This window comes from Cucumis melo, chromosome 8, assembly GCF_025177605.1.
Source record: "Cucumis melo cultivar AY chromosome 8, USDA_Cmelo_AY_1.0, whole genome shotgun sequence".
NCBI lineage: Eukaryota > Viridiplantae > Streptophyta > Magnoliopsida > Cucurbitales > Cucurbitaceae > Cucumis > Cucumis melo.
Window position 1 is genome coordinate 31,062,750 of NC_066864.1, and position 11,759 is coordinate 31,074,508.

An 11,759-nucleotide genomic window follows, 5' to 3' on the forward strand; every position below is an offset into this window, starting at 1 on the left:
TAATTACAATTTGAGATCTAATTTTTGTTGCTCATGTATCACTTTGACACCTAGATAAGCATAGTCCTATTGATGTTAAGTGTTGGAAAATGATCTTGAGGATGGAGATTTAGACGATGAGGTAAGTTATAAGTTTACATACTATTATTATTATTAAATATTGATTTATATTAATTTGTACAATATCTTTTTCAAAAATCATCTCCCATAAAGTTGGATGAAATTTGTTGATGGCTTAACTTGACGCTTTTACTTGTTATTTGTGAACTTTTCTTAAAAAAATATATTGTTGTGTCTTAAAAAGATATGACGAAATCGAATCCTTTGTTAGAATAGTTATGGATTGATTTTGAATGTTTTGTATAGATGTTTGGAATTTACTGATGGATATTCTAATAGTTTGATTTTGATTTTTATAAATAATGAGAATCTAAAAATTGGTAATATTCTATCGAAACAAAACAACATTGGAAACGTATAGATTTTTCCGATAAAAACTCGATCCCCTAGAAAATTTGTGGAGATGGAGAAGGTGTAAGGGGTGGAGACGAACCCCGACCCATTAAGTGTTACTAGAACAACTAATTTTGTCAAAATTAAGGGTTACTTTTTATTGCATAATGTTTCAATCGTTATAAACAAATTTGCTCCTAAATTGGTTTTTTAATCTACTAGAAGTTTTATTAAATATTAATACCTTTCGAGATATGGAATAAATTATTTATATGTATTTGATCATTATCTTTGTGATTTTTCAAAATTCATTTTAATAAAAGTAATTTTATTACAAGTGTATAACGAATCAACATTTATAATGTTCGATTTGAAGATCTAGATTGATGATGCTAACGGGATATTGATGAGTTCGGTTGGGTTGAAAGAAGTTTTAGATCCAATTCAATTTTATGAATCATAAGTTTCTTTAGAGAGTATTTATTAAGTAACATTAATATGAAAAAGAATTAGGTTACTCTGGTCATTATTAAATTTTTGTTTTAAAAAAGTACAGTGTTTATATGAAAAAGAATTAATTTAATTATTTTCACAGATTGTACTAAATTAACAAATCAATTTCAAATTGTAATGTGAAATTCTTTTCCCACGGTGTTTAAAAGTTATTTTTAATAGTGGTTAGAGAATAAATACTTTAAAAAATCATGAAATTAAGTCAAATTAAAATAAACATATTTATATTATATGGATTAAAAGTAATGAACAAAATTTTCAAATTAGTAATTAGTTTAGGGCGGTGAATCTATGAAACCAACCTATAAAAATTTCATTTATTTCAAATACAAATGAGTGTTTATGGTCCAATCCAACCTATAAACTCTTCATTTAGTTGAATCCACCACAATCCAAATGAGTTGATAACCAAACTATGGTAATTAGATTTTTCGAGTTATCGAATTTTTTCAAAGTACCTAAATGTTGTGTCCAATGATTTGACATCTTCTTAATTCCTTGTATTTTTTTTATATTTTCAAAAAATAAAATAAGAGCATGAGGTTAAGAAGAGTTGGTTTGTTTATATCCTTGACCTTTTACATTACAATTCAACTTTATTTTCTTTTGACGGTAAAAGTGGAAAGATGGAACCTCTAATTTTAAAGTCATTATACGTGACCTATGCTAATCAAGTTATGCTTATTTTCCAACAAAAATAATATAATTTGTTACATTAGCTTTTCTAGTAACATAAGCAGAAAAAAAGCAATTGATTGTTACTTCTACACTTCTTTCAAATCCCTTTGCCATTGCTTTCTCCCAAGAAAAATAGACGATACTTTTCAAGCAATGTTGACTTTTTACCCCTTTTTGAGTACATATCGACTTTTCTATTGCGTATTAAGTTACATTTATAGTTGATTTTGGTTTGAATTTAAATTTTTTTTCCAATTTATAATACATTATTTATAATTTTTATACAATAAATAGGTTAGGAGAATTTAAACCAAGAGTATCAATTACAGCAATGTTATGCTCACTTCTGTCATCTTTATATTATATCATTTATTATGAATATCTAAAAATGTATAAGCAATGATTTATTTTGAAGTTATTTTATGGAGTAGCAATTCACAATCTCATACTTGCAAATATAATAAGATCATGATTTTGGAAATATGACATTAATTTTTCTTTTAAAAACTTGCGCACCCATTTGGACATTTTTATGTAATTTTCTTTTCATTATGTATATCACTCTTATACTCTACTGATAGCATGTCATTAAATGATATCCATCCTATCATGTCTATTAATAATAATAAGAATGAACCTTCTTACATTTATTAGTTATATATATCTATTGGCAATGAGTTAATAAATGTGAATAAGACATAAGAATTTCTAAGCAATAAGAAAATAATTACGGTCAGAAAATCAAATATAACCTCCAAACCATAATAGCAAAGGATCACATGAACAATTATTGATAGGAAATAAAGCCACTGGCTTATCTAGTTTTTTTGTCATATCCAAATGGTATATAAAAAAACCACAATAACAATAAGTATCCAAAAAATCACAAATAAAATTTAAAGTTAGAACGTTTTTCTTTTCTTTTTATTATTTCGAAATATATTGAGGTGAGGATTCAAACTTCTAATATTTTAATCAAGAATATAATATAAAATTATACTCAAGTTGATCGTAACAATGAATCAAGGACACAGTTGAACAAATAAACATTTATCACAAATAAATCAAATGATATTTTTGTTTTCTTTTTATTATTTCAACCACACATTAGGGTGAATATTCAAACTTCATTATTTTAATTGAGTATTCAATATTTTAACCAATTAAAAGTAAAGCTAATCATAAGCAAATGAGTGACACGCTTGACTCGATAAACGTCTACCACTAATCACAGTTCGGTGTCAAAATATTTACTTCCTCTTATACCCTCCCCTTCCTAATTTATCAAACAATGTCAAGGTTAAACAAATTTCGAAAAGAAACATTACAAATATCAACATAAGTTTCATTTCCATTGAAACTAATTTCTATTTCCAAATTGAAATGAACAGAGGGGCAAGAAAGTAAAACTCAAACGAGCAATTAATATGCAAAAACAAGAGAGGTAACAAACAATTTTAAAGTAAAGGGTTGTTGAGTACCTGATTTAAGAGATCAAAGTCAGATCTCAAAACAGTTGATGAAGACCCAGAAAAGCATCTCACTACTGCCACATTTAACGGTATTATGAATGGCAGCCTAATAATTTTGTCTGAAGGCAGAGGATGAAAACAACACCAAAGAACCCCATTCCCATTTTCCCCCCCATCGATTATAACCACTCTCCTTGGCCTCTTCCTATTTGCTCATTGCCATTGGCTAATGAAAACACTGTTTCAACTGGTTAAATTATCGTTGGATCTTCCGACAATTGGCCGAGGGTGGGCGGCAGCTGCGGTTGCAGTTCGTTTCCTCTCCAATTCTAGAAAGTGAGCCAGCGAGTGAGTTCTAGTGGCGATCACGGCATCGGTGCTCAGTTTACAGCACAGGGAAAATAGCCATTGCTTGGACTTGAACTTGAAGTAGTTATTGATCTTTCTGTCTACTCCTAGGCTGGCTTCTGTGCTACCTTCTCTTGACGATCTTCTTGAGAGTTCCATGATGTTAGAAGTAGAACCACCGAGTAGGCTACCCAGAGTGGTGCTTTTAGAATGGAAGAATGACCCACTTGACTGTAATCCAATCAGAAACAAAGGGGAATTGAAGCACAGAATTTGAAGGAAAAAAGCCAACGATAATTAACATCACTTTACTCCCTCGCGGTTGAAGGTCCGATCCTATCCCCAGATGTACTAAAAAAAGAATTGAGGCAAAAAAAATAAAAAAAATATATAAAAAGAATGTGAAACATTACCTCAGAGTCAAGAACTGAAGAGTCAGTAAAGGAGATGGGAGATCCGGTAGGCAAAGTGTTGAAGGAGATTGATCCAGGAAAGTCTCGATTTTCCAGCAATCCAACTCTAGCATTTAGCATTCTTAATCCCAAAGGCCATCCATCATCCTGTTGAGCCATCACTGGCTGAGACTGTGGTGGTTGATTTGATATACTAAGAAACGTCAGGTCAAAGGAGGTGGCTGCAGAGAGGAGGTTTGTGAATGAAAAACATTGAATTCAAATCATTAGAGAACAGACACTATATGCACGACAATCTATAAGCATTTAGAGGGAGAGAGGACTTGCCATTTCTTGTGAGCATTTTTTCTGATTGGCAAGGCAAAAGAGATGATAGAAAAGGCCTTGATGAGACTACTTTCGTACTGCAGTGACACCACAGACCCACAGACTAGGCAGAAGGCCCAGGGAAACGTCTATTCCCTGTCAATTAATTAAGCTACAGCACAGTGAGATATCAATTACCCAAATCCAAATTAGAATGAAAAAAACCAATTAAAAGTGTAAATTAGTGTCAACTTTGATATAAAGATCAACTGGAAAGAACAAAAAGAAATATTAAATAATATTGCATTCAAAATTGCAATGAAGAGGATAATCTTTGGAATAAAAGTCAAATTTAAATTCAGATTAGAAAAGAAGCTGAAATGACAGTTTTATCCTTAAAGCTAATCAACATTAATTAAAAAAATAATAAACAATGAAAATGGAGGTGTGCTTTTTCTTTTTGGAAGTCTACTCCATGCTCCATGTCAATGTAAATGCACTCAAAGTGCAGACAAAAAAGAGGAAGTTATACAGTACTCTGCCAGAGTATTAAGGAAGATGGAGAACCAAATGCAAATCTCGTATCCCGATGATTCTTCATCAGGAATGGGCAGGCATCAATCCTCGTCCGTGGTGGTGGCCAAGTTAAAAGATTTGTAACATCCGTTTGTGGGGTGGCACCCTGCAGGCTGCAAGCAACAGAGATGGGCAGAATCTCAGGGAATCAAAGGAATAGTCAACATCAGACAATATCATATAACCTATGATAAGGACCTCAAATTAAAACATCATACACTACCAGCGGTCGCGGCATTATCAGAGATTGAGCAAATCAAGAGAATAATTCTTTTACTTTTTCTTTTCCCTGTTTTCTTTAAATGCTTATTAACCTTTGTCTTTCACCTTTTTTGTTCAGATGAAGCCCTGCGGTATGGAAAACTAGTATATAAAAATCAATAGTGCATATATCATCTTATTCCAAAGATCTACTTCACAACTTGTTTTATTTCGCCTCTGGTTTCTTAAGTTTTGTTTTTTGGTTTTCAATATTACATGTTTAGAGCAACTTACCAAGATTCAATCTGCAGAACATTTTTGGAAAAAACAAACCCAGTTTTCTTGTCTTTTACTTCAAACCCATGATTTTAGAAAATATATTTTTCCCAACCGACAAAGAAGAAAGAATTCAAATAAGAACTAGACAGAATGTGTCCATAAAGTTGAAATAGACAAGAAATGCATAACAAGAAGAATTTAATACTTAGTAGTTTTAGGAAGACGTAAGGCTTTTATGGTCTAAGGAAGTCATACATCTAGAGGCTAGATATAAAAGTTACTTAATCTGCCCCCGAGGTGTAAGCTTCAAAATCCTATTGAAACAATGATTAGAAAACCAACTCCAATGCTGCCACGTGGTTTTTACAAGTAGAAATGGCTTTATAGAAAGATTCCATCAGACAATGATACATATACAAACTTCACATCTGACTTAACTACTGCATTTAAAAAAAACAAACAAGAAGAAGGAACTCACCAAATACACCACAAAGCAAACTAACCACCTCCTGAAGGCCTTTTAACATCAAGCAAATAGATAAATCACATGTTATAGTTTGTAACACACTGTGCCAGCCAGTTCACCATCATCAGTTCTATCACATCGAAGACTTTATTCATTAAAAAAGGCCAATGGTCATTAAGTGGAGCCTTTTTATCTAACTTAATTCCTAGTTTGTCATGTTGAGTTTTTACAAATCGAACTGCAGCTAATATTTAAGTTTCATCAAATAATTTGAATTAACTTCAAATATGTCTCTGAAGACTGATCTTATATCTATGGCTCCCAAGTCAGTCAGGATTCGCCAAAAGTCCAACAGGCTAAAAAATATCATAACCATCAGATAGCTCCTAATCTTACTAACCTATTTATCATACCAACCTTCACTCACTACCCATACGGACGTTGTTGCCTTGATGAAAAGCTTAAATTTTTAAGATCAATGCATTGAGGTCTCATACCTGGCATCTCCTTTTTCATTTTTAACAATTCAAAAACAACTTATATTTCGATTAGTGACCAAAGATGATAGAAGTTATATATACTTATGAAAACTCTTGGAAGAGCCGGGAGAAATTTAGAGACAAGATCAAATGTGGAGATTCCATTAGGGTTTCTCAAACTATTACAACAAGATGAAAACATTAAATACTGTACTAAAGAGGCCCATGGGACTTTTTAAAATAGAAATAAACCTAACTAAATAACATACAAAACTATTGCATCTTAATATTAAATACTGTAACAACTAGCAACAAAGCATAATTACAACTAATTAAATCATACATCATAACCACCTCAGTTTACCTAACTCAAACAGTGCTTTGGACATTAACTCAATTAACCAAAAAGTTCAAATAAATCACGCATGAATGTTAATGTCAACTGGAAAAGGGAGGAAAATTTTCCTCTCAAAAGATTTCATTTGAACAAGAACGACTTCTCAAAATATCTGTCAGAGTTTAAATGACTTTTGAACTGCTCAAATTACTTCACAAAATGGTTGTAGGATGGATAAGGCACCATTCATTATACCTAATATTTAAGCATAAATGGCATGCTGGTGTGTCCTCTTATCACAGTCAAATTTCTTGATTGCAACAAAGTGTGCCTGATTTTCTTGATGAATCATACTCACGGTAAAATGCTATCAGTTCATCAAAATAGCATCCAAAATATCAATGATGGCTGTTCTTTTCTCTGTGTATGACATCAATTACCATGTAAAAAACGCAATCCAAAAGCATAAAAAACTGAACGAAAATTTAGCAAACAGGGGAAAGGAAGGTACCAGTGTATTGTGCCTTTTAATACCTTCAAAGGATGTGGTCACAGGAAAGCCTCAGAGAATTGTGCTGTCGTAGACTCATTAGGGACAACCGATACCTACATATTTTCACAATGACATGGGTATTTTCTAAATTTTATTTTTAGTTTCACCAAAAAAAAACCTCATATGAACAAAGATGAAAGATATAGTCCCTCGATTATATCTATCATCTTCCTCGTTATAGTTAATGTGGGATTTAGGACACATTCCCAACAGAAGCTATCTTTCGACCTATGGCATCACACCTGATCTACTCACCACCAAGATGATCCCAAGTCTAATGCACCAACAAGCGATCTTCCAAAGTCCTCTCAGTCAATCATAATTGAGCATGTATTTGGTGCATGCTTCGAGAAAAGTACTGAATAGCTGTGTTTCCAGATTTTGAATAGAAAAGTATGTGAAATAAATAGACCGGGAATTTGAAGATTGGGATGGAGAATTCAGCACAGAAGCGGTACAGGTATGACTACAAGATGCAAATGAACAGACAGAAGCCTATGATGTTCTTTATTTCTATTCAACTTTTTACATTCGTACATTTGTTAGTCAATATTTCAATTTCAATTCATAATTCGAACAGTACCAATGCATTCTGCTCAAACTTTTGAAACGGAGTAGAAAACTTAACATCTCCGTCAACATCGTTTTCTATGAGATTATCAGAGTCATTACCAAGATTAACAGCATCAATTTTCTCCTTTCCAACTGCCGTATCCTCCGTCCACATCCTCAATTCATCGACATGCCACTCGAAATCCCTAACCTCTCTCTTCACCGTGATCCTAGGAATCTTTTCGAACCGATTGATCTTCGAAGAAATTGCAGAGAGAAGAACCGGATCCAAGTAATCTTCGAGCTTCCTCTCCTTGCTTGATATTTCTCGACTCCGGGACAGCCTCATGTAATTCGCCTCGAATTGCGAGGAATTTCGGTCTTGAGCATTTTTACCGAGAGAAAACCTGGAATCAATCAAGACAAATTATAGAAGTTCAGACCCTGAGGAGATTGAAAAACATTACCGAGTGAAATTACTGAAAGAAGTAGAATAACGGCGTCGGTGGCGGTGGAGGAGAGTGAAGTGACGATGACGGTCGAAGCAGCCGTCTCTGGATATCTTCTACGGTGGCGCGTGGACTAAAACCTCCATCTCCGCCTCCTCGGGCCTCCATTTCTCATTCCCGCCAAAATTCTCTCACAGTTTCTTCTATTTTCAAAGCACAAGACTAATTGCTTGTGCCGCACGCCATCAAATGAAATGCAATTGTGTTCACAAAATACAATTAGGGAAGGTTATATATAATTTTCCATACTATTCAACCAAAATTGGTGGAGCAAACGTCCTTTAGAAAGCAAGCAATAATTCATACATACATACATGTATATATATTTATACACACACACATAACAAGTAAATTAAAGGGAAAATTTTCCGTAAATTGAGTTAAATAAATGTAATTTTATGGTTCTTTTAATTTTTTTTATTTTTCTTTCTTTTGTACTCCGGGAGGGATTTGGCCAACGGCCAACCGATTTGGCCGGGAGATTGAAGGTGACTTAACATTTTTCATAATTCCCATTTCACAAACCAAGTGGTCCGTCCGCCAAATTTCCATTTCTCCACAGACCTTCGAACTTCACGCCATTAATGGAATCTCTCACACCTTCATTTCCCTCTCTTTTTCCTACTCTTAGATCCCTAGCTGCTGCTGCTGCAGCAACAACAATCAGTACTGCTGTTTACTCTTCGTCTACACTTTGTCCAAGCCATGAAGGTCTGAGAGTATTCATCACCGGTGGCCTTCGAATCGATGATTCGGTGAGTAGCTTCTTGCTTAATCTCGTTTTCGTTTGGTTCTACTTTAATCGCAGAGTTTAGGTATGTTGCAGTGTAGTTGGAAACTTGAAAGGTACTTTTGTGCGATGGAGAATTTAAAATTGTAAGCTCACTGTTTTCTAGATTTTCTATACTGATGTTCTTATGCATTGCATTATGTAGGCTACGGTGAGTAACCCGCAGGCAGTGGCGGATCTAGAAAATATATTGACGGGGGGCTGGAAGAAAAATATGAAAAATAAATTACATAGGTAAGATTTGAACCTAGGTGGAAGGGGGGCTGACAATCACAACAACCACTAAGCTAATAGTAAATATTGAAATTAAGTAGCTTTTTTTATATATATTATATAATAGCAATAAAGTTGAGGGGGGGCTCGAGCCCCCCCTGGGCCTATGCTAGATCCGCCGATGCCCGCAGGGGCTATACATGTTGGAAACGTAATAGGCGCTAACAATATAAATCAAGAAACAAGAGAAGAAGATTGTTCTCTTATTCACACAATTTAAACTTAAATTTCTTACTTTCTTTCTTATTTACAAATGAGAAACCTTACACATAATTCCATGTATCTCAACTATTCATGCATATTTAATAATGCAAATTCATGTATTAAGTTTAGATTAATTTAACTTCAACATCCTCCCTTAATATAGACTTGAGTGACTCCAAGTTTTCCTCTGAATTTAACAAATAAGTCAAACTTGAGCGCCTTTGTAAAAATATCAGCCACTTGATCTCGAGTCTTGCAATATTTTACTATCACTTCTCCATCTTTAACCAAGTCTCTGATAAAATGATATTTGATTCTAATATGTTTGCTTCTTCCATGGAAAACTGAATTCTTTTATAATGCTATGGCAGATCCATTATCACAAAATAAAACAGTTTCACATTTTTTAGTACATTTCAATTCTTTTAACATCCACCGAAGCCATAAAGCTTGACATCCAGCTGCAGCTAACGAGATATATTCTACTTCGGTTGTAGAAAGGGCAACAACAGATTATTTCTTTGAAGTCCATGAAAAAACACCTGAACCCATACTAAAAACATAACCAGATGTACTTTTATGATCATCCACATTACCACCCCAGTCACTATCACAAAAACCAAACAACACTGATTCTGAAACTTTCTTGTAATAAATTCCAAAATTAATGGTGCCAAGAATGTAACGAAGAACTCTTTTACCTGCTTCCCAATGACTTCTTTTCGGGTTCGTCATAAATCTACTTAACATACTTACAGCAAATAAAATATCAGGTCTTGTTGCTGTCAAATACATTAAGCTTCCAACCAAGCTTCGATACAAACTTGGATCGACTGCTTCTCCAATATCATCCTTGCACAATTTCAAATTTGCATCCATGGGAGTGTTGCAAGGTGAAGCATTTTCCATCCGAAATTTTTTTAGTAAATCATGAGCATACTTTTGTTGTGAAATGACAATTTCTCTTTCATTTTGATTAACTTCAATTCCGAGAAAGTAGTGGATGAGACCCATATCACTCATCTCAAATTCCTTTTTCATGGAATTCTTAAAATCATCACACAAAAATTTATCATTTCTAGTAAAAAGTAAATCATCAACGTAAAGAGAAACGATGAGAAATTTGCCTTACCTGTCTTCTTTGACATAGAGTGCATGCTCATATGGACACCTTCGAAATCCTGTCTTTAGAAAAAAACTATCGATACGACTGTACCAAGCTCGCGGAGCTTGCTTCAATCCATACAAGGCTTTTTTCAACTTGTACACTTTTTCTTCTCCCCTTTGCACATAGTCCAAAGGTTGTGCAACAAATATCTCTTCCTTAAGTGTCCATTCAAAAAAGCGGATTTTGCATCCATTTGATAAACTTTTCATCCATTTTGAGCAGCTAATGACAAAATCAATCGAATGGTCTCAATTCTTGTTACAGGGGCAAATATTTCTTCATAATCCACACCATATTCCTGCTTATAGCCTTTTATGACAAGTCTTGCCTTGTATTTTTCAACATTACCATCTGACTTCAACTTTGTTCTGTACACCCATTTTACTCCAAGAGCTTGTTTGTTTGTCGGAAGCTCTATCAACTCCTATGTTTCATTTCTTCTTATCGCATCAATTTCTTGATCCATTGCAATTTTCCATTTCTCATCACGGATGGTTTCATCAAAAGTTACAGGATCAACACCAGCAAACAATGCAAAATTAGCAAAATGATCGTCATTAATCCTGTTAGTGGTATTATAAATTTCTTGAATACTCCTCATTCTCCTTGGTGAGATTTCATCATCACTTGTGAAAGATGACGTCGAGGATGAAGATGACTCCACCGCTTGAATTTCCGCTTGCTCTAATTCTTGAGCAACTTCATTTTCATCTATATTAACATGAAATGAACTTTTAGCTTCATCAACATCGTCATTCCAGTTCCATGATTCATCTTCACTGAAAATCACATCTCTGCTGACAATAATTTTTCTTGACACAAGATTATACAATCGATAAGCTTTAGAATTTTCACTATAACCTACCATAATGCATTTTTCAGATTTATCATCAAGCTTGCCTCTTAGCTGATTTGGAATATGAGAATAAGCTATACTCCCAAACACTCTCAAATGACTAACAGATGGTTTCTCACCACACCATGCTTCATAAGGAGTCATACCTGGAACACTCTTTGTTGGAGCTCGATTTAGAATGTAAATAGTACATGCAACAGCATCTCCCCAAAATTCGTTTGGCAGATTTTTTGCTTTTAGCATACTTCTCGCCATTTCCATGATTGTTATATTTTTTCTCTCTGCAACTCCATTTTGTTGTGGAGTCATTCGAGCTGTCATTTGATGATGAAT

The 11,759-nt window shown here is 33.9% G+C and overlaps 3 protein-coding genes across 5 annotated transcripts; all 3 read right to left on the bottom strand.

The window, feature by feature from the left end:
• Positions 1–3,099: 3,099 nt before the first annotated feature.
• On the bottom strand, positions 3,100–6,977 carry LOC103490160 (uncharacterized). 2 transcript variants are annotated; one of them, XM_051089271.1, is made up of 4 exons: positions 4,721–6,977; positions 4,205–4,339; positions 3,878–4,098; positions 3,100–3,695 (listed from the first exon to the last, which is right to left on the bottom strand). In XM_051089271.1, exons 2-4 carry the CDS (start codon positions 4,218–4,220, stop codon positions 3,360–3,362), a joined length of 573 nt encoding a protein of 190 aa, XP_050945228.1. In that variant the 5' UTR covers positions 4,221–4,339; positions 4,721–6,977; the 3' UTR covers positions 3,100–3,359. The 2 variants fall into 2 exon arrangements, with proteins under 2 accessions (XP_050945228.1, XP_050945227.1); XM_051089270.1 differs by lacking the exon at positions 4,721–6,977 and having other exon boundaries at positions 4,205–4,487.
• Positions 6,978–7,553: 576 nt separating this feature from the next.
• On the bottom strand, positions 7,554–8,409 carry LOC127143764 (uncharacterized). 2 transcript variants are annotated; one of them, XM_051089272.1, is made up of 2 exons: positions 8,125–8,409; positions 7,554–8,033 (listed from the first exon to the last, which is right to left on the bottom strand). In XM_051089272.1, exons 1-2 carry the CDS (start codon positions 8,241–8,243, stop codon positions 7,640–7,642), a joined length of 513 nt encoding a protein of 170 aa, XP_050945229.1. In that variant the 5' UTR covers positions 8,244–8,409; the 3' UTR covers positions 7,554–7,639. The 2 variants fall into 2 exon arrangements, with proteins under 2 accessions (XP_050945229.1, XP_008447784.1); XM_008449562.3 differs by having other exon boundaries at positions 8,107–8,409.
• A 1,506-nt stretch (positions 8,410–9,915) lies between these two features.
• On the bottom strand, positions 9,916–10,443 carry LOC127150726 (uncharacterized mitochondrial protein AtMg00810-like). Its single transcript, XM_051089231.1, has one exon. It carries the CDS (start codon positions 10,441–10,443, stop codon positions 9,916–9,918), a length of 528 nt encoding a protein of 175 aa, XP_050945188.1.
• Between the last annotated feature and the right edge of the window lie 1,316 nt (positions 10,444–11,759).

Coding starts and splice junctions, on each gene's coding strand:
- LOC103490160 (XM_051089271.1), bottom strand. Junction 3,696..3,877: donor CTTCAGTTCTTGACTCTGAG/GTAATGTTTCAC, acceptor ATTGGATTACAG/TCAAGTGGGTCATTCTTCCA.
- LOC127150726 (XM_051089231.1), bottom strand. CDS start 10,443: ATGAAAAAGGAATTTGAGATGAGTGATATGGGTCTCATCCACTACTTT.
- LOC127143764 (XM_008449562.3), bottom strand. CDS start 8,243: ATGGAGGCCCGAGGAGGCGGAGATGGAGGTTTTAGTCCACGCGCCACC. Junction 8,034..8,106: donor CCGTTATTCTACTTCTTTCA/GTAATTTCACTC, acceptor GATTGATTCCAG/GTTTTCTCTCGGTAAAAATG.